This window comes from Numenius arquata, chromosome 20, assembly GCF_964106895.1.
Source record: "Numenius arquata chromosome 20, bNumArq3.hap1.1, whole genome shotgun sequence".
NCBI classification, from domain to species: Eukaryota; Metazoa; Chordata; class Aves; order Charadriiformes; family Scolopacidae; genus Numenius; species Numenius arquata.
Genome location: NC_133595.1, coordinates 2,043,576 through 2,071,009, shown reverse-complemented (window position 1 = coordinate 2,071,009; position 27,434 = coordinate 2,043,576). Strand labels below are relative to the sequence as shown.

Below are 27,434 nucleotides of genomic sequence, written 5' to 3'. Positions count from 1 at the left end.
AAGGGCTGCGTGAATAACCCAACAGCAGAAAAAACCAGCATGTCAGAAACCTGTTTTTTCTTAAAAAGACAAGTTCTTCAAGTTCTTCGTGATCATTTGTCTGTGCACAGCGAAGAGATCCTGCGCTGTGTAAACGTGCTGCTTTTCAAGGGTATGGAAGTATAATATAGACCACTGAAGACAACAGTTTGTACCTGCTAAAGACATCTGGGGCTTTTGTCCCTGTGAATTATCTTCCAAAGAATGTATTACGTAGGAGATGTGTTATAGAAACTGCTCCGCTGAGGCAAAGCACATAGATACAGGAATGCCCTCATGGAAAGTAACTTTAAAAAGATATCCAAGCAGGTTCTTCATGTTCTAGTCATGCCCAGGGTCCAGGTAAGACCAGAGTCCACATGCACCTTGCTCAGCAAGCGAGTGTGGTGCTGCAAAGACCCTGAATGCTAGATGTTCACCACAGAATATCACTCAGTCTGTTACCTTCACCATCCTCTTCCCAGATGGGAGAGGGAGACACGGCGCGCCGAAGAAACCTCTCCAATTCATCACTGTCTGCCTCGCAGAACCAGCTGATTCGAGAAGAGCCCATCCTCCCGGCCAGAACGGGCTCGGGGCAAAGGTTAGCACTGGTTCTTATTTAACCTGAACGCTTGCACCCAGCCCTGCCAGCGGCCGGCCCGAGATGTCCCAGCCACTTGTTCTCAACCAGCAGAGACGGGCTGCAGAGACAGCTGCCTGCCAGGATGGGGCTGGACTGAATTATCCCCGCAGCCGCCCAGATATGGGTCAGCTCCCACAATTTGTCAGACAAGGAGAGGAAAGGAAGGTCAAAAAGAGCCTCCTGTGGGAAAGAAAGCCTGTTGTGTTCCTGCTCAGCCTAATCAGGACTTGATGTTGGAGAAAGATAGATGGGATAAATGAGCTCATAAATGGAAACAGGGCTGGAAAAGCCAAGTTGTGCCTTCGCTTTCCAGCAGAATGGAAGAGATGCAACATGTGTTTGCTTTCACAGGCCCAAGAGGTAGTAGAAACCAGGTGGAATAGAATCAGATGGACATTTATGGCCCAAGCACACCAAAAAAATTCCACCAAAGTCAGATGAGGTTCCTCCCCAGGTTGCAAAGAGGAGACTCTGCCAGATCAGGTCCTCTCCAGGTTCTCCTTTGGACCAGGGCAGATCCCTGCAGTGCCCCACACTAGTCACAAATGCTGCAAATATGGGCTTCCCAGGAGGCTGATGCAGAAGGCATTTAATGGGGAACTCCTGCAGCAACAGCGACAAGAGCCCAGGGTAGTTATTGCTCCATCCGAATGCTTCCTTTCAGATGGTGCCAGGAGTCAGCCCTCCCAGACTGGAAAGAGCTGAGATGTTACAGTGAATTGGGATCCTCTGAGTCCCTACAACAGTTTAGAGACGATTGCGCTTCTTCTGCCAGGGGCTGAGGAGTGCGAAAAACAGACATCAGAAGCGTACAAGCATCATCGAGGCCATGGAGAAAATTCTTTACAGAACAAGAAAAAAAAAGCCCATAACAGTCCGCTGATTTTAGGCACGTAGATTTTTATCCACACGTTTAGGGATGCGGCTGTATCTAGTGACACTTTGGTTCAGTGCCTAAAACGTCAAGCCTCTGTCACTTGTGGGCGATATGGTTAAGATAAATATTAAACAAGGTTAGTGGAGCAGAACAAATGACTTTTCACAAATGAGATTATCCAATGAATTTAGCCTATATTTCTCCTGGCATACCCCAGTTCCTGAAGGTGTTAGCTATTTATAACAATCTATTGAAGAATTTCAACAGTTTGTGGTAGGTGGATTTTTTTGCAAAACACTTCTTTTTTAAAAAAAACCCAAACCGTCGTTAGCAGTGAAATATTTGATTGTGACATTGATTACTTTACTCTTGTAATATTCTTTCTAATCTTTGAGTGGCTGTCTAAGAATTAATCATGTCACAAACACTTCCTCACCCAAAAGGCCATCTCTACCTTTAAATGATCATCGCAGTATGAACCCTTCGTAACTGCTAATGGATTTCATACTCCAGAGGGGGAAGCAGGAGGCAGGAGAAATGGGATAGATCTGCCCACTGAGACATCCTAAGCCCAGGTCTGAACTCCCGGCTTCACAGCTCCAGATCCAACCCCGCCCAGTGATGCAGCTTTAGTCCTTACTGTAATAAAAATTAATAATATTTACAAATAAAAAAAAATATTATCATGGAATGAAATAGCTGTTGGATACTGAATGATCGATTGCAAATGTGTTTTCCAGCTCTGCATTTTACAGACTGTGCTTCTCAGTGATTATTTCAGTTGTCAGAGGAAATTCTGTTAAAATAAAATAAAATTTAAAATAAAACCTCTGTTTTACTTATCTGTTTATCTCTCTATAAACCCTATATCTGAGGATGAATGAGACTTGTGGAAGCTGAAAGACGTTAGGATGAGTTCGCTGCTGTCAGGTAGTGTATTTTATGAAGTGCTTTCTCTCCACTTGAACACTTGCATCTCAGAAGCCAAGTCTTAATGGTGTTAGAGTTGCATTTAAACATTTCGGAACAGGCTTTGATGTTCACACCTCGCTGAGGTGAATGAGATGTTGGGGAGTAGGTTTCCTGCTGCTGTTATTTGGCCAGCAATAGGCTGGCCTTTAACAGCAAAACCAGCAGCACATCGATTCACACTATCAAATATTTTTTTGCAAAAGAAAAAGCTATGAGCTTTTAAAAATAGCTTCAGTGCTACGGGAAGGGGCTCAAAGATTAAAACACCCCGCTGAACACTCCTGATTGTTATAAACATTTTCTATTGTTGACCAAACAGCATCTATTTAACTGGTGTCCCAGTAAAAGGAAAGCCTCCTTAGCTGGGGAGACTGAGAGCAGGGGAGAGCCCCATGTGCTGGCTGCTGGAAGCCACGGCGTCCTTGCTCCCACACTGCCTGGTGGCTCTGCTGGACTCAGAGGTTCAGCACAGGGCGTACGAGCAAAGCCTATGAGAAACATTTTGGTCCACACCCTCGTTGGACTGGAAATTTTTGTGATTAAAGGTTCTTCTCATAAAACCTCTGGGAGGTCCTATTTGTTTTTAATACAATGGGACAGACACTCCGCTGCTATAAATCAGTGCAACTTCACTGACTTCCATTTAGACCAGCTGAGTGCGCAGTGTTATACACAAGCGCTTCATCCAGGGAACGGGGATCGCGTTCATTGCTTTGGCCTCTGAGCCCTCTTTCCTTTGTAAGAAAATCAACTCATTACCACATTGTTCAGGGGATCCCCTTGTCAGCTCGCGACCATGGGGCTGGCAGTTCTGCCCCGTGGTCCAAAGCGAACCAAGGAAAGCAAAACAGGACAAACGATCAAAAACTCAGTTCCAGGTTTTGCATCTCAACACAAAAATCCACAGTTTTATCTAAAAATCACATTTTACTGAACCGAACGGACTCCTCCATCTGCAGAAGCCAGCAAGTTCAAAGGAGCACTTTCTGACCTAAATTTCTTGATTTGTTTCATACAGATTCCCAGCCCCACACGTACAAAACAAGCTGCTCCTGTCAAATTATGCTGCGAGTCCCGAAGTTTATATTCATTCCTGTTGATTTCAACCAATGCTCTGCCAGAAGGACTACAGGATTAGGCTTATCATTTTCATCTTCAGTAAAGTATAATATACTTAACGAAATAGCGCTGACTCTCTCCAGCAAGATGCCCTTAGGCTTACATAGATGGGACTATGTCCCCTGTCAGTGGGACATTTCTATTTCCAAGGGGGCTGGTAACTGTAATTCAACTACAAATACCAAAAGCGCTGATGCTTTTCTAAGCAAACTCTTAGATACAGACATAGGACGTGCTTGCAATTTTAAGAGATCATCTCCGGCTTTTCCAAAGTTCAGATGGAAAAAGACTTGCCGCAGCGGTTTCGATACCTGGAAATTTACTTTACAGTTTGTTTTTGTTTATATTTTAGGTGACTAGTAAATAGACTGAGGGCTTATTTGGAGCATATTCTCTGGGGCAAGTATGCTATGGGTTACTCTTTAATTGAATTGTGTTTCTCTTTCTAGTTCAGGCTGGAGAGATGGGGAAGAGCACCAGCAATGCCGTGAGACATCGAGCACCGATTCATTAAGCAAACAGAAAGTAACGTTACAAGACTGCAGCCGACCTCTCCTTCCCATTAGCCACATCCTTCTGCAGCGAGATCTCCACGAGACATGAGGGGCAAGCATCTGGAGCCTCCTCACCATTCGGGCTGCATTCAGCCCTCGCTGGCTCTACCTTGCAGAGCCGCTTCTTTAAAGCGGGCTGGAACAGCACGTTACCCTCGCTCCGACCTCTCCCGGGAGCTGGATGCTGCTTGGCACTGCACCGCTGCTCTCTGGACGTGCCTGGGCACACGCACCGGCAGTGCCACCACCGCCGTTCTCACGGACCGGCTGCCGCGGTGCCAGGGGGCTGTTTGTGCCGTGGGCCCTCTATCTGGACGCTCCGGTGTGCGAGAGCACGGCTGGCCCCGTGCCGTGGAAAAGGAGAGTGCCAAGCCAGCCCCTGCCAACCAGAGCCCCAACTGCCGCCTCCTCTGCACAGCCCCTCGGTGCCCCCCGGCTGCTGCCAAAAACACGGGGCAGCTGTTGTGTCATAACCTCATCCCAGCTCTCTTCACAAGAAATGTAAACTAGTCGGACCCTCAGGAAGAAAGAAAACATTCTCAGCTGACCCTTAAGGGAGGGGGATTGCCTCAGAAGAGCCAGTTTGGACACATCTCAAAGAGTTTGGGAAGCAAAACACCAGGCAAAGAGCGTTAGGCTCCAGCAGCTTTGCGCAACTCTAATGCTCGGAGCTGGGGGAGACCTGCTTACGGCCGTACCATCCCTCCCCAAAATACCTTCCACTTCAAACAGCACCACCTCAAGGAACAGGATGGACCTTTGACCACTGTGACAGCTGCTGAAAGAGCAGCAGGGTCCCCGCCAGCCCACAACAGAGAAATTTGAGAAGTTCCCGAGAAAACCATGTATTTTCTGGAAACTAGACTGCAGAGCAGTGCGGGTAAACGATAGGTTTTCAGCTTCTTTGCACCGAGAACAGAATTGCTTTGTGAAAAATTTCAAGCAAAAATTGAATGGAATTTCTTTTCTGGCGCTCCATTTGGCATGTCTGAGCCGCTGCAGCACTATCGGGAATATGGCTGTTTGTTTACTACAGTTCGAAACTGTGTCATAAAATACATATTATGTGAGTAGCCTAGAAATGCACCAAGTTTTCAGAGACAGAATTGCTCTGAGCTTTTTTATTAAACGAAACATCCATTTTCTCCCAGGCAGAAATCACAATGGTACCCATCATAAAAATGATCAATAAAGCACTGGGTTGCGACTCCTGCTGTCTAGTTTAATTTTGTTATTGAAATAACGGTTTCTCAGTGCATGGAATTTCCTGGGGATTAATAACAGACATCAGCATCATGACGCACCCACCCCTTCGCGCTTCTTATTTATTTCCAGAAAGAACCCACTGCCCAAACCATAGGAACCGGGATTAACGTACTGGTAGTGGTGTGAGCGTTTATCCCAGCACGCACACCCTGACCATCTGAATCATCCCCAGCTGATGCTGAGAAGCAAAACCCGCCATCTATTTTTTGGGAACAATTTTGGTAGGTTACCAGGAAAGGTTTTTGAGGTAATACTTCGGAGCCTGCCACATCTGAGTCTTTATAGCAGCAGGAAAAACGGAGCTGGGCTGCTTGGGTTGGAATCTATGCACAGAGGTCTGTTTGTGAAAAACATTTTCAGTGCAGAAATTTCTAAGTGCATTGGGATTGCGGTGCTGACCTGAGGACAATCTGGGCAGATGCGCTGCTTTGTTTTACCTTATATTTCTTTCTGTTGGTACTATTTAATTAAAATCCAGAAATGAGCATTGAGCTTTGTTGGTAACTAGTGTCCAGTTTTGGGCCCCTCGCCACAAAAAGGACGTTGAGGGGCTGGAGCGGGTCCAGAGAAGGAGCTGGTGAGGGGTCTGGAGCACAAGTCTTGTGAGGAGCGGCTGAGGGAGCTGGGGGTGTTCAGCCTGGGGAAGAGGAGACTGAGGGGAGACCTTCTCGCTCTCTGCAACTCCCTGAAAGGAGGGTGTAGCCAGGGGGGGTCGGTCTCTTCTCCCAAGGAACAGGCCATGGGACAAGAGGAAATGGCCTCAAGTTGCGTCAGGGAAGGTTTAGATTGGATATTGGGGAAAATGTTTACACTGAAAGGGTTATTAAGCCTTGGAATGGGCTGCCCAGGGAAGTGGCTGAGGCACCATCCCTGGAGGTATTTAAGAGACGGGTTGACATAGTGCTCAGCGACACGGTTTAGTGATGTTTTTTACCAGATTTAGGTTGATGGTTGGACTGGATGATCTGAAAGGTCCCTTCCAACCTGGACAATTCCACGATTCTATGATTCTAACTAGCCTTAAAAACACAACGCATTTGGGCAAACATATCCACAAATGGGATCATCCAGGGGAAGGATTAGTTTCAACTCCCTAGACCCATGACTGATGTACCTGGTGATTCTTAGCATCGCTTTGAGAAGTCATTTCTACACCTAGACAAGAATTTTCCTGATGAAACTATTTTCCAACTGAAAAACAGCGTATTGGCAAAGCTACTGTTTATGAGAAAAGGGTTGTTTTGAAAAATGTCCCTTCTCTAGAAATACCAGGGAGAAAAGTTTCAAAATTATCCCAGAATCCCATTTAGGGGGTTTTTCCATATAAAAACTTTGACATCATCAGTTAGATAATTGCAAAAACTGGTGTAAAAACCCAAAATACATTCAAGCTCAAAATCAAAGCTTCCATTAAATTAGCTAAGTGAATTGCTTAGCTGTTAGACTTAATTTTTAAATCCGTGAACGCTTGGCATCCAACAGCTTGTTTTCTGGAAGGGTGGAAACGGGAGCTTGCAGATGGGCAAGAATTTGTTCAGTGCTGGACAATTAGTGTGGACACATGAGTCAAGACATTGCCTTGCACAAAAACAAGTCAGTGGGAATTTCCACTGGTGGCCTCGCTGGGCATGGGTTTGGCACTGTAATCCTGATCCTTCCGGAAATCCGTTGCAGTCTTGTCCCTGGCTATGCTCAATTTGGGATTAACCTTTTAATGGCTCGTACGTTTGGGTGTGTTGAAGTCTGAATGCTGGAATCCTACGTCTCAACCACACAGACACTGCAGTGACCTTGCGAAAATATTGCTCACCCTCCAGTGATCTTCCTGGCAGATGAGAAACCGGATCTTGGAACTGCTCCCCACCACCACCCCCTCTTGTTGTTCAGCTTGTGAATTTTATTAGCTGTCAACGTGTCAAACTTCCACTTAGCTGGACAGCTGCACGACCAGCCAGACTCTGAGGCCTGCCAATAAAGTTTAACAGAGCTATCAGCTTTTCACGTGGAAGAGATTATGGTATGTGAACACTCAGGTATCAGAGAGAAGGAATGAGACTTAGGTAAGTTCACCTTTCACATGGCGAAGCCAAGAGTTGAGGAGAAAGAAGCAAAGAGATGGTCAGGCCCCCTTGGTTTTGTTCAGTGCTTGTACAACGATGAGCAAAATGGGATTCTAGTGCAGGGATGTTGTGTGTATCTGACAGAGATGGCAACACCCGAGCAGTGATTCAGAGACCCAGCTGCGCAGCAGCCAAGTGGCACTGAGATCCAGCCCAAGGATGAAGCAATGACCAGACACTGAGGAGCAGTGACGGCTGCTCTCGAGTTTCTTTTGTGACTATGGGTCACAAAATATTTTTCACACGTCTGCCTGCCATTTCACATGTTAACATGATAAGCTTTTGGGGACAAGATAGATGGGTAGATGTTGGCATGGCCCTTAACACCCAGAAACCCTGAGCTCAGCTGGCCCTGCTGTTATAACAGCCATTTTTAATCCAAAGCACGTCTCTTGACCTTAAAAACTCAGTTAAGATAGAAGTAAGACTATAAGGTGGTAGAAGATTCCCTGCTGGATGGGTATATGTGTGGCTTTTTTTTTTTTCTTTTCCACAAGAACTTGATTGACTAATGTTTGTAGGTCCCGAGAGCCAGTAAAAGATCTGCTCTGATATCCAGAAAATTTTACAAGGGGCGGCAGGCTTAAAAGTGGTGGGAAGAAGCTGACTCTGCCAGGATGTCGGAATGAGAAAGCCATCAGGAATGTGCCTCGGAGAACAGCTGCTACTAGAGCCCTGGCAGGAACCTCCGTGCAAGCTGCCTGGGAGCAAGTAGGGGGATTCGGTGATCACAGCTTGAGATGAGGGAAAGGTTGTCTTTATTTATTTATTTAGCTTTCCCTTTCTGTTTTCGCCTCCCTCCTTTCTCCCAAGCCCTGTCACAGTGAGGTCAGAGTGCCTTGGAAAAGAGAGAACCTGCCTCTGGTTTTCGCACTCCCTGGCACTGCAGGGCTTTTCCCTTCCTCCCCAGCATGCCCACATCACGGCTCATGCAACCCAGGTTTCTCTCACCCCATAAAAAGGTGTTACCTAAACTCTGTTCAAACTCAAACTCCTTTTTTTCCCACCTGTTTGCCACAAGAAACATCTCTTTTTTGTTTCTTCCTTAGCATCTTATGTCCATCTACAACAAGCAAGACCAATTAGAAATAGAATATTTCTAGAATAGAATAGAAATAGAATATGCAAAACAAAAATGAGGGAATTTACACTTTCCAACTTTTGGTAGCTTAGTCGCCTAAATTAGCCACCTTCCCAGGCTCCAACTACCTATGAACCTACATGGCTAACAAATTAACACTATTACTGTTGGACACACTGGCACAGTCTTTTGGCTAAGATCTGTCCTGGTTTGAGGTAGAACAGAATCAACTTTCTTTCTGCCAAGGTCGAAACTAAAATGAGTTTAAAGTTTGCCAAATCTCCTTTTTGCAGTTTCCATAGCCAAATCTTGAGGGACAATGGATTCAGGAAAACCCAGTACCTCTCAAGAGAAAGCTGGAGGGAGGTGAGAGGGCACCTCCTGGGGTGCTGCAACTGGCTTAGCACTTCTTTGGGAAAGAGCACTAATGGGAAAAGTCCTTAACCAGTGAATGTCCCAGGTGTGGGGGGAATGTCCATTCCCAGACAGCTGAAGGGAAACAGCAAGAACTGTTGGTGGTTTTGGCTTCTAAGAGAGCACATCAAGCTCATTATCCTGAGAAACGCAGAACAAAAAGAAGCCTGTTTTGTTTCGGAGGAGCTGGTTAATTGACTGTTTCCCCGTCACAAGCCTGGAGTGCTCTTTCCCTCTTCTCCCAGTGCCCACAATTCAACTCTGGGCTGCGTGCACAGAGACCCCTGTGCTTAGCCTGAAACCTAATCGCACTGGCCGCACGGAGGACGGACTGCTGGGGTCTCCATTTCACTTCTTTAACCCAGCACAATCCCCAATCCCTCCCCCTTTCCTTCCCGTTCCCCAAGGGACTCTATTATACCCCCCGATCTGTTCACACTCCTTATCCCTCTGCGTGTTTGCACACACTGCTGACCCAGCCTTTATCTGGAAGACATAAGGGTCTCTGTGTGGAGTTCCCACAAGGGCTATTAATCGTGTAGATGTCAGAGTCCCCCGGCTCCAACCCTCCCTTCCTGCTCCTCCCCTCTTCTTCCCTCCCCCCGCCCTTTTTGTGCTCTCTGGAGATTGGGGGAAAAAAAGTTTTATGAAAATTCACACACAGAACTTGCAAACTTTGCAAAATATGATCTGCTCCCCTGGGCAAGGTTGGTAAATGGTGTGATTTCTCCTAAAACACCAAATACAAACACACACACACACTGCTTCCTCCTGGGCAAATGGAGGAATTTTCTCCAACAGAAAACAGAGAGCTAAATGCCTTGCCAAGTTAGAGAAAGTTTGGCTCCTGATCCCAACCTGGATGGAAACCCTCCAGCTGGTACCTCTGCAACAGGCCAAATCCAAATGGCGTATCTGCAAATCCATGGGAACGTGGGAATCTGCAGAACTGGCTTTAAGTCTCAGATCATAGAATGGTTTGGGTTGGAAGGGACCGTAAAGACCATCTCGTTCCAAACGCCCTGCCCTGGGCAGGGACACCTCCCACCAGACCAGATTGTTCCAAGCCCCGTCCAACCTGGCCTTGAACCCCTCCAGGGATGGGGCAGCCACAGCTTCTCTGGGCAACCTGGGCCAGGCTCTCACCACCCTCACAGCAAAGAAGTTCTTCCCCAGATCCCATCTCAATCTCCTCTCTTCCAGTTTAAAGCCATTCCCCCTCGTCCTATGGCTCCACTCCCTCATAAAGAGTCCCTCCCCATCTCTCCTAAAGGTCCCCTTTAGGGACTGGAAGGGGCTCTAAGGTCTCCCCGGAGCCTTCTCTTCTCCAGGCTGAACAACCCCAACTCTCCTGGTGGATGTGGCTGCAGAGAAGAAGTGCATCCATGTTACCACCTTTCAACACCCTCATCCCCTGCACTACCGTCTCCTTCCCCAAGGTAAACAAGAAGCTGGGCCACCAGGCTGACTTGCCACCCACTGGCTCCAGTTCTTACCTGAACTCGGGCCTCGGTGAGCTTGGTTCTCTGAGCCAGCTCCTCTCGTGTGTAGATGTCTGGGTAGTGGGTTCTCTCAAAGGCCTTCTCCAGCTCCTCCAGCTGCTCAGCGGTGAAGGTGGTTCGACTGCGGCGTTGCTTGCGCTTCAAAGGCAGGTCTGGTTCGGATTCGACGTCAGAGCCTTCGTCCAGCCTGTTACCTGGGGTGGGAAAGCAATGGGAGGTGAGGCTTGCGTGGTTCAAAAGCCCAAAGGAGAAAGGAAGAGTTAAGCAGCCCAGCAAAGTAATCTCAGTCCTACTGTGATGGTGCCCATCGAAACAAACACTCTGTCCATGTACAATACATCTACCAGTTTTATGCTATTTCTGTAATTTTCTACTATTACTTTTTTCCCCACACTGTAAAAAGACAACCTCTGAAAACCAGAACTCTTTGCAGGAAAAGGATGGTTCAAAGTCCACTATTCACATTGTTATGGTGAAAGAACTTCCAGTTGTTGACTTATTCCAAGAAATTATCATTTTTTTATTACAAATAACCATGTTTCAGAGTTGCATATTTTACACCGAAAAGATGTAGAAGCTGAAATGAGCACGTAAAAATTCAGTACACAATGCTTTGATTTGTGCAGCCTAATTTCCTCTTGTGTTTTGTCAAGTATCAATGTTTGACATTTCAATTTTTTTAAACCACCTTAGGAAGAAAAAAATAAATACTAGGAATTTTTACAGCTGGGAAAAACCTTTCCAACTCCACTTCACCTCTGGGTTGGGCTGCCCACACGATACGGTTCCTCTTAACTTCCCAAATTGCAGCAGCAGTTTTACACAAGACCAGATTCCCACAGCATCAAGATGCCATGAAAGTCCTTTACCAATGTCTACTTGGTCACTTAATTCCTCCACCTTCACTTGCCCTGGACCTCTGCCTTTCCCTTCTCCCTGCCTAGAGCCTGGCACCGCAACTATTGCCTCCCGAGGCCCTTATCAAACCCCAACAAGTACAGCTGGAATAAGTAAGGCCAGTTTTGCTCTCTTTTTTTTTTTTTTTTTGACTGGAGATAAAGCACAAGGCACTACATTGATATTCACCAAGTCTACAGCCAGACCCTGTGGATGTTAGAGGTGACCCACCAAGAACAGCATTAGCCGTGACTCCAGTGTTCACCAGAGGCCTCTCATGGAGCAAAGCTTGGGTTTCAAAGATGCGCAGGTTCTCAGTTCCCTGGGGTGCAGATGTTGATGTATGGGGGATCTCAGCCAGGCCAACACTTTCTGTCTGCCTTTGGGACAGTGAAAAACGTGCCACTGGTTCATGGCAGCAGAGAAGGAAGAATATGATATATGAAACCTTTCAGCTAGGTGAGAGATCTGGCCTCTGTCACCTTTTCCTTCTCTGTCATGAAAATAAGAGGCTCATTAAATGTGCACTTATTTTTTTCCCTGCCAAGCTTCCCTGCTATCTTTCAGAGTAACTACACAGACAGACCGTGAGGCAGAATCTGCGTAAACACTGTGCTCATAGAGGAACGTTTTTTTCCTTTGAGTAAACCTTTGCTAATTTAGGATTAAAGCTGGATTTACATATGTTCAACTTGATGATAAAGTTCCCTAAAGTTGCTAACAGTGTTTTTCAGTCCTCTCTTTTTGTTCAGCTCCTATACTATCATCCTCCAAAAATCTGCCTTTTTCTTTTCAGAGCTGGGAACGGCAGCTGTGACTTCCCCAACAGCTGCTCGAGAGCGGCGGCAGTTTGAGGAGTATGAGGCAAATATCCCATCGGAGCTCACTTGTTTATACTGAGATCACCACAAAATGCCACCGCATTCAGCTCGCTCCAATACAAAAATGCTTTTATGTCTCGGGGCTTCACAGGGAGGATGCGGTGTCAGAACTCGGCTAACGACAGTTGCGCCGGAGTCAGAGAAACTCTGCTGCAGAGGAGCGAGTGGCTCATTTTGGGGACAAACACATCACTTGAAGAGGTTTTCCCTTCTTCTAGCTCTGGCCTACCAATACACAGGGTCTTTACAGCTTTTTAAATCAAGAACCCTTCATTTCTCACTGAAGTCACTGAGAAATTCACTGTTGACTTCAGAGGAGCGGATTCTATCTCACATTTTAAAGACAGTTTCGCTGTACATAGCAGAAATTTGTTCCCAAACAAGCTTTTTGGTTATGCCCATTTTCAGGGAAGCTGTGGAGTCCCAACTGGTGTAAAAGGAACATCTGTACTGGAAAATAACAGCCCTCCACATCTGGGTCCCAGATGATTCGGGGCAGGTAGAAGCACATCTGGACCTTGGAGTACCATGCTGTGCAAAAGCACATCTGGAAACCTATAGCATATAGTAAATTTCTTTCAGTTAATCACTGAAGTCACCGACTACTATTGGTTTAATTAGTTGGTATCTTTTCTGGAAATAATTTATATGAAAAAAAATACAAACAAGTGTGTTTTAGTCCAGGATGTGAGAGGGTCGGTGCGAGGAAGGGGAAGGAAAATATACTAAGTTAAATGTCATTTAAGTCTGCAGCTGAGCATATGTCTTTACAGTAAATATGCATTTCCATGTAGTTAGTATGCATGCTTAGTAGCAACTTTCAGCCTGTGAGCTCTTTAGCACAGGAATCATCATTTGTGGCGTGTTTCACGCCTGTTGCAACAAAGCCCCAACCTGCTTGGCAAGAACTATGGTGACAGCAATGTCAAAATGACTTTTTAAAGATCTAATTCTTCTCTTGGCCACTCGATAGCAATGCTCTAACATCTCCCTACAGCTCATCCACTTGCTTCGTCCAACTGCCTACATAGTACACAACAAACCTGGGATCCAGTATCACCCCAAGTGAGGAAAAAAAGTCTAGAAAAGGGTCTGTAACATGTTTCATCTCCCACACTTTGCTCACTTTTTTTTTTTTTTTTTTTTTTTTTGCTGCAGAAGCCTGGAAGGGAAAACAGCCAAACTTCCTTCAACAGCTTTATGCTCCTAATTAAGAATCCCTGATTTGGCCACAAAGTTTTGGGAGAGGACAAGTGAGTGTCATGAGTAACAATCCGTCCTACTCAACAGCAGCACCAGCAACTGTGCTGGCCATCACACCGGCTACAGGGCTGGAAGGGTGGAGAGCCAAACTTTGCAATATAAACTGACGTAACCCTTTCTATCCACAAGTCTCCAAACAGCTCCCGACTGGCATTATCTCCATTTTACAACCGTGGCAGGGATGGCGGAAGTCACCCACCTACAGTCACCCTGTGAGTCAGGAGCAAAGCTGGGAAAAGAAGCCACAGTTCCTCGTGCCAAGTCCGAGGCTCCAACAACCCGACTACAAAGATGAAACCAAGAGAGCAAGAAAAATCCCAGGGTATGTCTGGAACCAGCTGGTCTTAGTACGATGCAGCTGCTGCTGTCAGACACAGATTCATTAAATAATATAGAAAGTCTTTCAGCTGAGACAGACTGCAGTACGAGCCTATTATCTAATGCATCCCTATTATCAGGGGACAGTGTCCCTTTACCTGCCTAAGACGCAACTCGAGGATCTAACAAGTCTTTTCCATTCCTAAACAGCTGAAACCTGCTGGTCAAATGGTTTCATTGCCATCATCTTTCATCCTGTGTAATGAAAAGTTTTACAAAACTGCAAGAGTAACTCAAGGAGACTCCCTCCAAAGTCAAGTCCAGGGGGATTTATTCAAAACCTGAATGCTTCATTTTTTTGCGACACATCCCTGTGAAAAATAGATGCGTAGCACTGGCAGCAGCATGAGCAGGGGGCGAATCCCAGTTTGCAGCCTCCAGCACAACGGGGCTATCGCCGTAGAAATAATCATTAGCATGCGCTGGTAGCATTTTACACTTACTCAGCACAGACAGCAACGAACACCCTGTAAATACGAAGGTGGAGAAATATCTAGCAGCAGCTTCTTGTGTGGCTTAGCAATCACTAGTTGTGATGAAGGATGGGAAACAGCTAGCTGTCCGATACGCAGCTCCCCTAGGATATCATACTGGCTAAAGATTGACAGAAAAGAACAGAATGGAAGAAGTGGATGGAGGAAAAAATCTCACAGCAGGGCAAGTCAGATAAAAGGAAAAACTAAGAGAAAAGTGTGCATATTACAGGACACACACTGATCCCACTAGATTTTTTTTACAGCGATTCCATCTTTATTATTTAGCATTAACTTCTCTGTACCTCAGAATTAAAAAGCCACGCTGCTCAAATCTCTTTGCTTTGCAATACTCTTAGAAATAAAGAGACACAGGCTTCATTATGGGAATGAAAGCAAGTTTGCCGGTGTGAAAACTCATAAGCTCTTCCCTCTGCTCAGGGAGGGCTATTCGAATATAGAGGCACCTTCTTGGAGCAGAGACACAACACGGCTCGCGCAAGGGGGGAAGAGAAGACCACATGAAGGGGCTTGCTGAAGGTTTGCGTGGATCAATGTCAAGTCCCACATCTTCAGGGAGCATGAGCCGGGGAAAACTGAATAAACCAAAATGATTCCTTCTCCCCATGGAAATGAGTGCAGCCAGAGCACGTGCGCAGGTGTGTGTTAAGGATGGCATAGGAAAGGTGACAAATATAAGCCTGGGCTTGTCCTGGGACCCATTCTAGCATGAGGAAATGTGTAAATTATGGCCCACAAACTCACATTCCGGAATAATGCTACCGATTCAGGTTGGGGTACAATTAGCAAGAGCTGAGCAGAGATCTCTGGAGGGGTTTGAAAGGAATAGAAGTGGACTGGACCTTGAGGAAAGGAACAAGAAAAACCCTCCATAATTATGGACTGGATGTGTCCTCCCATTCCCTTCACTTCTCTATTTCTCTGCCTCCCCTTCTGCCTTTCTCCTCTCCACCTCCATTCACTGCTTCTGGGCGCCTCTTAGCCCTGGAGTTAAATTAATCAACAGGATTAGGTGGAATCGGCCACAACAAGACCCTCCAGGCTCAGACTGAGCCCTTGATGCTCTACAAGGACCTGCTGCCTTGTCTTGAAGCACCTTGGTGCCGTCTGGAAGGATTGGCAGACAGGACCAGACATGAAAACGCATTCATTAAAGTGGGGATCAGATTTTGTTAGAGGGTAAAGGGGAGCTGCACATTCTCTCCTTCAGTATTTCTCATTTCCTCTCTCTCTTTCTCTGTTGCTTCCAGCTGCACCATCCTAAAAATTAAATGTGTGTTGGAGGGGAGAGATGAAGAGGGGGAAGGGAATGGTTTTGTGAATGGCTTAGCTATAACTGCACCTTTTGTCCTGCAACTGGTTTTAGCAAACTCACCCAGACGCTGCTGGAGCAACGGCGACGCTGCACGAAACCAGATCTGGAGGTGACTGGCTGGGAAGCTAATGCAGCCACAGGGGAACTTGGATTTAACAGCGCGAGAGGAGTAAGAAAAATCTCACTTTGAAGGTACCAGCAAGATCTGAGCACCCCCACATTACAGCAGGGTCACCCTTCTTCACAACGCTCTCCATCCACAAAAGCTGTCATGATTGGTGGCCCCAAGAGCTACCCCTGCATAAACATATGCACATTTTTCCAGTCTCGGATGTACCTCAGCTTCAGGTACGTAAAATAACTCCAGGCTATTTTATGCTGGAGGACAATTAAAGAGTCTCTCAATGACCTTGAAAAGGGCAGGCTCCATCTGCCACCTGATGCTTTTGCTGCCTGACATTGCCTTAATAAAGGGAGCCACATTGCCATGAGACAACCATCTCACAGGTGAAAATATCTCCTGATTGTGGATACCTTGTCATGAGGACCTGAAATAAGAAGATATAATATAGCTGAGATCCTTGCCATGGACCTGAGCTACAGTACATCTGTGGAGCAGGAGGGGTGGGACCGCAAACATCAGACTTTCTACTCCCCCAAAAGGATGTGGGATGAACAAGGATCACCAAGATGCAGATGTGTATTCACAGAGCCTGTCTCCCGTGCTGGACCCTGCAGTCAACGGCTTCAGAAGCAAGAGCTGAAACTCTACCTGACTTCTTAGCATCTGCCTTTCCCTCTGGCAGAAAGCAAACAAAACCCATCAAAATGCAAACAAGACTATGAAAAGCCTGAGAGAAGGGCGACACAGTGGCAGCGTCACAAGCACAGAATTGTATTGCCTTGATTTTTCTTTCCAACACGAAAACCAGAACATCCTTTTCTCTCTCTTCTTGGAAAATGATGAAGTCCTGAGTTCACAATGAGAGAGAAGGCACAGAATAACCCCTGCTCACATCCAAACCGGTCCAACAGCAGGTGGGACTGCAAAGGGGGACAGAGGTGTTTCAGATTCATCTCTCGCCCCTCTTCCCCTGTCCAAGCACATTCCCAGACACAAAACCCAATAATCGACACAGCACATACAATAAAGCTTGGGTTTCCCCCTCCCTCCCCTTTCCAACCTGTAAACTCCCCATTCTCCAGCGTTTGCTCGTGCCTGCGCAGCTGTATTACAGTTTAACATAGTTTAGAGGGCTGTGGTGTGGAGCAGCGGCAGAAAACGAATCACATAATAGTTGATATGCGTTTTAATCAAGTAATTCGGCCCAAGCAGAATGATAGTGCCTGTTGGTGGGGTGCCCTTGAATACCAAACAGACCGGGTAGCAGGCCTAGGAAAATGAAAAAGTCATTTACAGCTCAGCTGGGGACTGCAGTGTTCAGCAAAGCATTAGTGTGGGGGCCTTAGGAGATAAAGGTTTGGGTTTTTTTCTTTTTTTTTTTTTCTTTTTTTTTTTTTTTTTATTCAGGCATTGAACTGGCCAGCTGTAACCAAACCACAGACTGAGGTAATGTCCATTATGGGCTTTACAACCTGGAAACAATACTCACAGTGGAGCTGATGCTCTTGAACGGGGAGCAGAGACAGTGTGTCTGTCTGTCTGTCTGTCTGGGAGGAATATAGAAAAGGGTGGGGGGGTCAAAGAGAGAGGTGTTTCACAACTGGATAATTCCCTCATCATGTCAAGATCTGTACTGAATAAGCGAGATCATATGTGGAAGGAGAAGCTGTAGGAAGAAGGGAGGAAGGAAAACTGGACGTTTAATGGATGAAAAGGAAGCGTATATGCAAAAGGTATCCAAGTGCGTACATCTCCTCACGCACAGGTGACGGGACACAGCCCGTCAGCAGGACAACCATGGTGAGAACCACACAACCTGTTCTGGCTTGGAACGAGCGATCCGATGATTTCTCAATGTCTGAATCCCAAAAATTCACCTGTGAGGAGCCCTCACATTCACATGCTGGGCTTGAAGACTCAAAGGTGGTGTGATGTGTTAAGTTTTACCTGGTTCTGGCTGTCCTACTTCCCCAAACTTACCTTCCTCCCAGCTCTGCCAGAATTTGCATCCTAACTCATGGATAGCTTTGGGATTTTAAGAGAGTATCATCTCACCTGGCACTTGGCCATGAAATACATATTCTAAACAAAAGAATATACATTTCTCTTTGGTTAGAGTGCCAGTTTGGGTTGCACAGAGGTCCAAAATTCACCTCCGTTTTCCACTGTAAAAGTTGCTACATCTTGAACAAGTACCTTAGCTTTCCTGCTCAGTGCCACCCAGGTTCACAGGCACAACTACAAGTGGAGCACTACAAGATTTTGGAAAGAAAAAGTTAGAGAGACCCTGTTTTCCTTGGAACTGTCATCCATCACCAAAAGGCTCTTGCCAATACAAGGACTTGCATTGAGTGGAGACATATCCAACTCTGTTCAGGTTGGGAACCTACCTTTGTCTCTAAGCTGGAAGCTAAATTAGATGTAGGGTTTTCCAAGCTCACAAAGAAGAAGGAATCGCTTCCCTTACCAGATGCTCTTTCATAATCCATGCCACGCGCACAGACCAAGCAAACTCCTTTGCTGACGTACAGCAGTGCAGTTCTGGTAAAAGCCAAGAAGCTGTACTCATTTATCCTGGTGGAGGGATCTGGCCCTGGAGGCTCCATCTACTCTGCATGTGAAAGTAGTAAGAGACATCAGGGCCCCAGCAAATCCTAACGCAAATCAGGGTCTGGCAGCAAAGGTACCAGCTGCAGTGCCCCCACGCAAAGACACATGGTCACAAAAAACACAGCATATTCTGTTCCTTGCGAGTGGTGAACAAAACCAAATCATCCAGAACATTTGGAGGAAGATAGGGAGAGAGGGAGGGCAAAAGAGAGCCTATGTCTCCAACAGCCTTTGTTAATTCCCAGCACTGGCCTGAACATAAACAGATGGAATATCCATCAACTCCAGTCGCCTTTTCTTTTCTTTCAACTTTTTTCTAGTTCTCGCCTCCCTGCCCCCTCCACCCCTAACACTCTTTCTTCTGGCTTTTGTTTGGCCTTTTAAAGAACCCCGAGGTAATGAGGCCTGCCCCAACTCCCCAGCACATCTGTGAAGTCCATAAAAGGCCCCTTTTTCACTTCAATATTCATAGCCGCGTGCTTGTGGCAGGCGCAGGATCCAGCGGAGAGCTGCACGAGAGGGACTGCAGGGGCTTGCTGGCTCCTCTACTTGAATTGAAACGATGTAGTTAGGCATCAATAGTGCTCCCAAAATTGGGAAGCAAAGGGAGACCAGCTGGGATACAGGGGGAATAAAGAGGCAGGGAGAAGAAAAGCTCGGCTCACTTTCTCTGGAGTTTTCTCTTTTTTGCTTTCTTGCCTTTTCAGCTTCATCTCTCCAGTTCTCTTAAAAGAATTTCTCATAGACATAGGGAAGTTGATGGAGCAGCGCAAACACGTCCCACTCAAGGGTCTGAGCTGCACAGGAGAACTGGGCATAGGTACCCAGGATGCTGGGAGCCCGCTAGTGTTAAGGATGGGAGATCTGATCCTTTGATTAACTGCCCTGACTTACAATTCCAAGAAGCAGGCAAACCCAAGACAGATTACCTGGCCTGCAGTGTACGAAGCCAGGCCCTTTATCCATATTATTGTCCATTACAAGGACTAATGTGTCTATGGTACCTGGGGTTGAAAAAACAGTAGGTGACTGACAAAAGGGTAAAATTTAATGTACATGTTTAGCTTGGTACTCTGTGTTTTGTTTCAGCACTGTTCCTGCCAGAGGTAATTAGCTCTCGCCTGGGGCAGCAATATGGTATGGCCCCAAGTCAGCACTCTCCCCACTGCTCAGCCTGGGGCCCTGACTCTCACCCACCAAGTTCATGCCATGCCTCGACCGGGTTGAAGCTCCAGTTGGGGCCAAAGAGATGCAAGGAAACCCCGATAATGCCCAGCTTGCCGTAATCCCACTCTCTGTGCCCCAGCCGTGCCCGTTTTCCCCCAGCAGTAAGCGTACATAACATCACAGCCACTATAGTAAGGGGGTGAACCTCCAGGAGCCTGTTCCACCAGTTTGTCTCCTCATTCTGAGCACAATACAATATCTAACTGCTCCCCACGTGTGTTACGACCACCCTCTGAGGGTGCCTGGGGGTACAAATACCATAATAGAAAAGGCACTGTACTATTCAAACACCCTTGTGAAAATAACACTCAGATCCACAGGAGAGAGCCTCGGAACTGACCCCAGCCAGAGGACAGGCATCTCTGGGATGGTTTGCCCTTATACCTCCTGTCTCATCTTGAGAAACGTGTGTGCTTCTACCCCAAATCCAGTCCCCCATCCTTAATCTATTCTAGTATTTTTTACTTAGTAATTTTCCCAAAGCTGAGCAGAAACACCATAGCTATGCCTCAGATGCTGGTGATACCTAAGCACGAGTTAGCTTTCCCCAGACCTGGGCTAGAATCCACTTGGTGTAACACGTTGATCAGCACGTCATGTATGCACAGACATGCCATCTCAGATGTCTAGCATCCTAGCGAGGCACACAAATCCAGGTTTCACAGTTTCTCGTCTGTGACAACCTCTGCTCCCCCTGGCTTTGTCCCAGCAGGGCTATGCTCATGTACTTGAAGTACTGCCACCCCTTCTGTTCCAGTTCTGGGCCCCACGCACTCTGCCAGCACATCTCAATCTTGGCCGATAGCTGCCTTGCTATTCTTACCCTGGGGTCTCTGCACAGCTCTATCATTGCTCCTCCATCCCAATTTGCAACACCCTCTTTTATTTTCATCCTAAACCTCTATATAGCTCTGCCAACGGCCCTTAATCTTGTCCTGTAGTTCCTCTGCTGTTCCAGCCCTGGGCCTCCCTGGCTGGATACATCAAGTTAAAGACCTTTCAATATAAGACTCTTTCAGGAAAGATAAACAAATTTAACCTCATAAACCTTTCCCAATCCTGAAAAACCAGCCCGTGAGAATGAGGCACCAGAGACCACTTAACCACACATGAGAAACACATTCCTCCTGCTGTTTGCAAGCCCTGCTTCATTTATCTGAATGTCAGACCGACCGCCTGAAGCCAAGAGGTGTGCGAGAGCGGGCACGAGCAACCACTTCGCTTCCTTTACTTTGTCCTCTACCGTGTCTGTGAAAACAGAGGGATGCAGCAAAAGTCGTTAAGGTGGCTGTCCTTGGAGAACTTCTCATTCTTTTTCTCCCTTTTCTGCTTCCATCCGTTTCCTGCATCCCTATGTTTTTTATCTTTATATATACACACAATATATATACATACATATGTGTGTATATATATACACATCCTCTCTTACTTCACAGCTACCTCCACTTGCTTTCCTGCTCTCTCTACTGCTGGCTCCCCCATCTTTCTCTCCGTATTTACGCTCCTCCCCTGCCTACTTTTCTCCCAACACACACAAACACTCCCAGCTTTACATTAATTTCAGCCCACGGAGAAAAAAAAAACAAAGTACGTGACTGTAAAGAGCTCCAGGAGAAAGGACCTGCAAAACAGAGCGTGCCCCTCGTCAAGTTGGCCAACAGCAACTCCGGCTGCCGCTGAAAATGTGTTGAGAAGCTGGACTGTGACATTCGCCTGCAATTGAACCCCTCTGCTTGTCTCTGCTGCTCTCTGCTCGCCGAGCCGGGAGAAGAAAGAGAAGAAAGAAAAGTACAGGGAGGAGAGAATGCAAGTGACAGAAAGAAGGATTGAATGAAGGAGTGAAAAGAAAGAAAGATATCCCTGCGCCGCTTGGTCCTTTATCAGCCCTGTCATCTGGTGCAGGGCCCTGTTCGCATTGTCTCACCTTGGACAAAACAAAAAGGCGTTTTTGTGCAGATTCCTTTAGAGCTGCCAGAGCCCGCACCTTAGGGGGTCGCTAAAGGCTGAATGTGCAGCTGACAGCCCTGCGCAGCCCGATGTGATATCAATAAACTCCGACACGTCAACTCTTCAGCACAGCTCATGTGGAAGGTACGGCTTGAATATTAAAACCTCCAGCGGCCGGGAAATAAGCTTGGGGTGGAGAGGGGGGGGAGGAGGTGGCTCAGAGCAAGAGGAGGTCGAGGAGCGAGGGGGCTGCGCTCGCACAAGCTTAGGGGCAAGGCAGCCAAAAAAGAGACACCATTACAGCTCCGCTACCTGCTGTCTCAGTAACTGCTCCGTGTCTTTTTGCTTTTATTCTTGACCACCAGCGAGGACAAGAGGCATACGGGCTTGTGTGAGGGCTTCCAGTAGAGGTCCTGGGACAGGGATTCTGTTTGAGACTCAAACTGGACAGGAGCCCAACAGCCAAACCAGAACTGGTGCTTACCTGCCCTATACTATGTCCCACCTCCCACCTGGGAGATATTTGCTTCGAGCAGGCATAGTGTATGCACAAGCACGTAAATACACCTCTCCACACACTGCTGTTGGTGCTCAAAGGCATCCATCAGTGCCAGAGCCTCAGCTGGGCCACCAGCAAAGCTTCCAGCCCAGAGTGAAAGAGCCTGTTTTGCTGGGCACTGAAGCCCAGTAGCAATTTTTTCCCCGCTTCTGCACCATAACAAGATGCTTTCCCAGAAGAGTAGGCCCAGCATCGTGACAGAAATACCGGTGAACTTTCACACCTGTTAGCACTGCCTACAAAAATGCCTTCCTCTGCTGACACCTTCCATCACTAGGTTCCAGAGTGAACATGCCCAGCTGAAAAAAGAGAGGCAGGTGACTCCATAAGACCTGAACCGTGTTAAGCTCAGAGCCACACTGGGCTCTCTGAAGACCACATAATGTCCATAGCCTCCGGTTCCACTCGGATCACAGCTCTGAAGTTTTATTATTGTGCTAAAGGTTAGAACAGATTTTGCCCAAATTAAATACTTGGAGTCTGAGATGCCAATTACTCTAAAGGAGTGGGGGGAAGCCAATCCCACCCCCAGAGCAGAGCTGTGCTGAACATGTCCTTTAGCCCTGATGAAGGCAGGACACAACTGTCCCATGAGGCCACAATCGAGACAGAAATTACGTTTCAAAGTCTCCAGCCCTATAGAAGAGTTTTTTCAGGAGGTAGATAGCTATATACCCATGGTATTCTATGGGGTTTATCTGCCAAATGTTTCTCAGGATACATGACTTCAGTCTTTAGGTATTTTAAAATGTAACAAGGGATCTTTCAGGAGTTTGCGATGATCTCTTCCCCTCTTGGATTGTGATCCTATGAGGCAACTGTGCCCTGAGAGACACAGCGTAAGCTGGAACCTTTCACAACTACTTCTCGCTTAGGAATTCAAGATGAGGAGCAAAGTCAAAACCATTTCCCAGCATCGTTAGACCAGAAGGATGTGTGCAGCAGAGCTCTGCTCCTACCAGGTGGAGAGACTGAATCTGTACAGAATAATGTTTTAGCCAGTCAGTCACAGACGGGAACAAGTATTTCTGCCACTAGGTCTATTTTGGTTAGAACTGCGCAGATCTTCAGTTTTCCAGTCTGACAGTCAAATCCCCCAAATGCAGGAAGGTAAGAGTGTTTCAGGATAGCCTTAAATAATTGCTGTTTGACTGGGCTGTTTGTGGTATTTTTTTAATAAAGAATCAAAATATTTTAGTCTAAGGTAGTAGAAAAATTTCAGCTTCAAAACGAAAAATCTTGCTTTGTTTTCAAACTATTTGCTTAGAATTTTTTCCATTAAGAAGTAGCTTCATTTCAAGAGGAAGCTGGGATTTGAGAAGATATTGAAAAGCTCTTGGTTTTTTTTTTTGCTATTCCCCTCCCACATGTGGGCAATGGCTCTGGGATCTTTGCAGAAGCCTCTGGTTTTGCTTTAATTCAGTTTTGACCATGTGCCCTTTGCCAGTCATAGAAATCAAGAGAGCCAAGAGTCGGTACTGTGCTTTTTAGAGGTGTGATGTCTCTAACATCAAACTATTGGCTCCCCCACGACAACTCCTGTGCAAAAGGGAGAGGATTTGTGTGCCTGGCTCTCTCTGGGACCTGCAGAGACACATGCAGTCTTCTGTGGCGTGAGATAATTTCTGGCAGTCAGCAATACGTGAAAAATACCTCACGAGCGACATGTAAGACTGGCACTAGCAGCTAACAAAAAGATTCTGACCAAAACCAGCAAATAAAATAGGTATTAATGACACTCAAAAAAAAAAAAAAAAAAAAAGTCAGGCACCCAAAGAAACATACATAAAAAAAAAAAAAGCAGCGAAGTGTTACAAGAGGAACATTCTCACCCTCAGCTTGAACAGACAGAACAAGTGCACAAAGTGTCACAGGAAAAATATTTTTCCAGCTACTGATGAGCCCACATGAGAATCGCTCACCCTTCAAGGGGCCCGGTAATATGTAAGTTAGTTCCACGCCATGTATAGTTCTGAAAGCTGAGCACTGACCATGCAAAAGCCTAACCCCTTTCATCCACCCCTTCTTCCCAACCAAATTTTACAGACCAGAGAAAATTAGCTGGAATGTTTAATGAACCTTTTGATATTCATACTTCTTCAGCTGGTAAATAATTTCATTCTGCACGCTGAGGACATTCAGGGTGCAAGCATGGAGATTTTCCTCTTGGGATAGGGTAAGTTGGCTTAGCTAAATTAAGAAATTACCTCCCCCTGAAATTTGAAACACTTCAAAAATGCAGTTGTCTGAATTGTCCAGATTCTCTGTGTTTCAGAGTGTGAAATACTATTAACTGTTATTTATATTTCTGTAGTTTCTACAGCCCATAACTAGGGTTAGGTCGGGGGTTTGCACTTTACTGAAGCAAACATGGACAAATGATGGCAGGAGGACAAGACGAGGGAACTAGATGGTGAAAATTCATTTTTATTGGTTTAAGTCAATACGGGAAATAAAATTTGGATGTCCTGACTCCCAGGTACCTGCTGGATCCACTGGCTGATCCTTTTTAGATTATAAAGCCAGAAAAAATAATTCACAACTTGGTCTGATTCCTTGCACCTTGCCAGACGTGCTGCATAAACTAAAACTGCATAAACTGCTGCATATCAAGTCCCAAACTTCTGGTTAGGTGAAAACACAGCTTTTTGCAAGACACCACTCTGTTGAGTATCACCTGCAGCTCTAACACATTATTCGCGTAATTGATTCGCCTGCCCTTCTTACTTCAAGACTTTCCTCCATGCCTGAGGATTCCCGTTTCATGCTTCAAAAATCCCAGGGAGAGCAAGCTCTTGGGCTGCACAAGTTTGCAGGACAACTCCGGAGCTGTGAGCAGCAGTTACAGGGCAGACCCCTCTACAGCCAGCAAGCAGAGCATTCAGCTGCCATCTAGCAAATCCAACAGGTCAGCAAGGGTTTGAAATCGAAGGTGCCCTTTGAAAACTTACGGGTTGATTTGTTTTAATGGATGTTCTCTAAACAGCAGAACAGACAAGCCACCATCAGAACAACTTTCTCCACAACGCAGAAGAGTGAGCAACAGACCTAGACTTGAAGCCCCGGTAAAACACAAGCCGAAGAGCTGGGCCGTATTCCCTGGATATTAATTTTAACCCTGGGTGTGCTGTGGTTTCGGTGGGGAGAAACCCCACCGGGATATTCAAGCGTTGGGCTCCGATTGGCAGCAGCGGGAGCCGAGCCCTGTTCTGGGAATGGCAGGGCTGCCCCAGGTCACGTAGCCACCGTTCCACTCCCCACTGCGAGGGGCCCCAGCGCTGGATATTTGCAACCGGCTTTAGCGTCACAGTGGGAGCTGGAGAGGACTTACCAGCCCTTTGTGATGGATACGCTTTTCGGTCCAATGCTGCCAGCGCTATCGCTATTAGAAATGCCACCAGAATACAGGATAGATTTTCCACTCCCTTCTCATCCATTATCTTATCTGTCTGTATTGTCCCGTGTTTGGTATTGGGCTCGGGGACAGCTGACACACACAAGACACAACTCAAGAAGTTCCAGCAAGCCTTGAACCTCGTTGCGCGGGCCATGACTGGGTCTTTTAAAGGCACGCTTTGCACACTGTGTCTCTGCGATCTGCGCAAGATGCTGATATTTCTGGGAAAAAAAAAAACTTTTAAAGTGCGGCGCATGCCCCGCACTTACTTAGTATTAGGTGGAGACACCCATCTCGGACCAGCGGAGACTGAGTGCTCCCTTTGTACCTACGAACAATCTTTCTCTCTCATTGATTGTTAAAGGTTTTGCCTCGCGCTGACACCACGGGAGCTTTGTCACAGCAGGTGTTGTACAAAGCCCCCAAAAGCACGTGGTAGTACCTGGTCCACAAGCGAATCCCAGCAAAACCCAGTGTCTATACATTTCAACAGCTGGATCAAAAACGTTCGCACTTAGTTTTAGTTGAGTTCCTAACAACCGTCCACAGCCAGTCTGAGAAAACACATAGGAACGGCACAGATTTTTCTTTACTAGAAGCACAATGTAACATTTATATTATTTTTCTACTCTTGCAGAATTTCACTTGGACCAGTTTCATTCCCAGAGGGCAGAAGAGCTTCTCTTCCACAAACTGAAGTTTCCATCAAAAATATGTACAAACTTAGAGCAGGCGCATATTTTTATATATATATAAAAAAAAAACAACCAAACAATATTTATAAAAATAAGAATTTTTAGGCACAGAGGTATTTAGATTTAAAATATTTTCTTAGTCCATACCAATGCTACATTAAAATAATTCCTTATCATTTGTTATCAATTTTCACAAAGCCTAACTTACTTTCTTTAAATTTTAATCCATTCTAAACACTTGAACTTCAAAGTTTTTGTTGATGGTACTCAAGATTTTTCCCAAACCTGCACAATGTCACCCTCTGCTGACGCATTCAAATAGAAGTTTTTATAACAAAAGAGATAAACGGTCAATTTAATCCAGTATCCTGCCCCTGACAGCTCCCAGTGCTGGACACTTCCCAATGGAGACATAGGCTACTCTGTAATTACCCCCTGCACCGTTACGTCTGTTGAGTGAAGGCTAATCTTCCCACTGCCAATTAATTCATGGCTAACCTGTGCAAAAACCTGGACTACTTTTTTCATTAAAAATGTTAATTTCATTAAAAATAACATACAAGTAGTTATTTGGTATGTGGGATCAAATTGGGGAGGTACCAGGTTCAGCTGGTACTAAGGCAACTCGAGCCTGAAAACCTGGGCTAGAAGAGATCTCCCAAGAGCTGCAGAGAAATCAACATTTGAAAGACATTTACATACATAAAGAGGGCAAAAAAACCCCTACAAACATTTCATTACTTGCCAGCAAAATTCTACTACGAAAACTGAAAGTCTGAGAAAAGTTAGAGGCTAGCTAAATAAGGTCATGAATAACTATTCTTTATTAGAAAAGCTTTTATGTTCTTGAGACAAGGCTTGAGTCCCTTTGCTAATCTTCACCCCTCCTCAGCTCACTATGCAGAAGTGCTCACTGAATTGTTTTAACAGCTTGTCTTTTAACACAAACACACACACCAAAAAAAAAATGACAGATTTAGCACTGGTCTCTTAGCACTTCCAAAGCCCTGCTCCATAAGCTTTAATTTGAGATGGATGGAAATTAAACCCAAATGCTTTCATCTGGTACTTACTGGGT

General features: G+C 46.1%; 1 protein-coding gene across 4 annotated transcripts in view; it reads right to left on the bottom strand.

Annotated features, from left to right (window-relative positions):
- Window positions 1–27,434, bottom strand: part of PAX7 (paired box 7) — a 103,862-nt gene that overhangs the window by 42,254 nt on the left and 34,174 nt on the right. For all 4 annotated transcript variants that reach the window (XM_074161509.1, XM_074161508.1, XM_074161512.1 and 1 more), the window contains exon 5: window positions 10,564–10,763. In XM_074161509.1, the coding sequence (XP_074017610.1) occupies window positions 10,564–10,763 (200 nt within the window). The remainder of the gene's footprint in view (window positions 1–10,563; window positions 10,764–27,434) is intronic.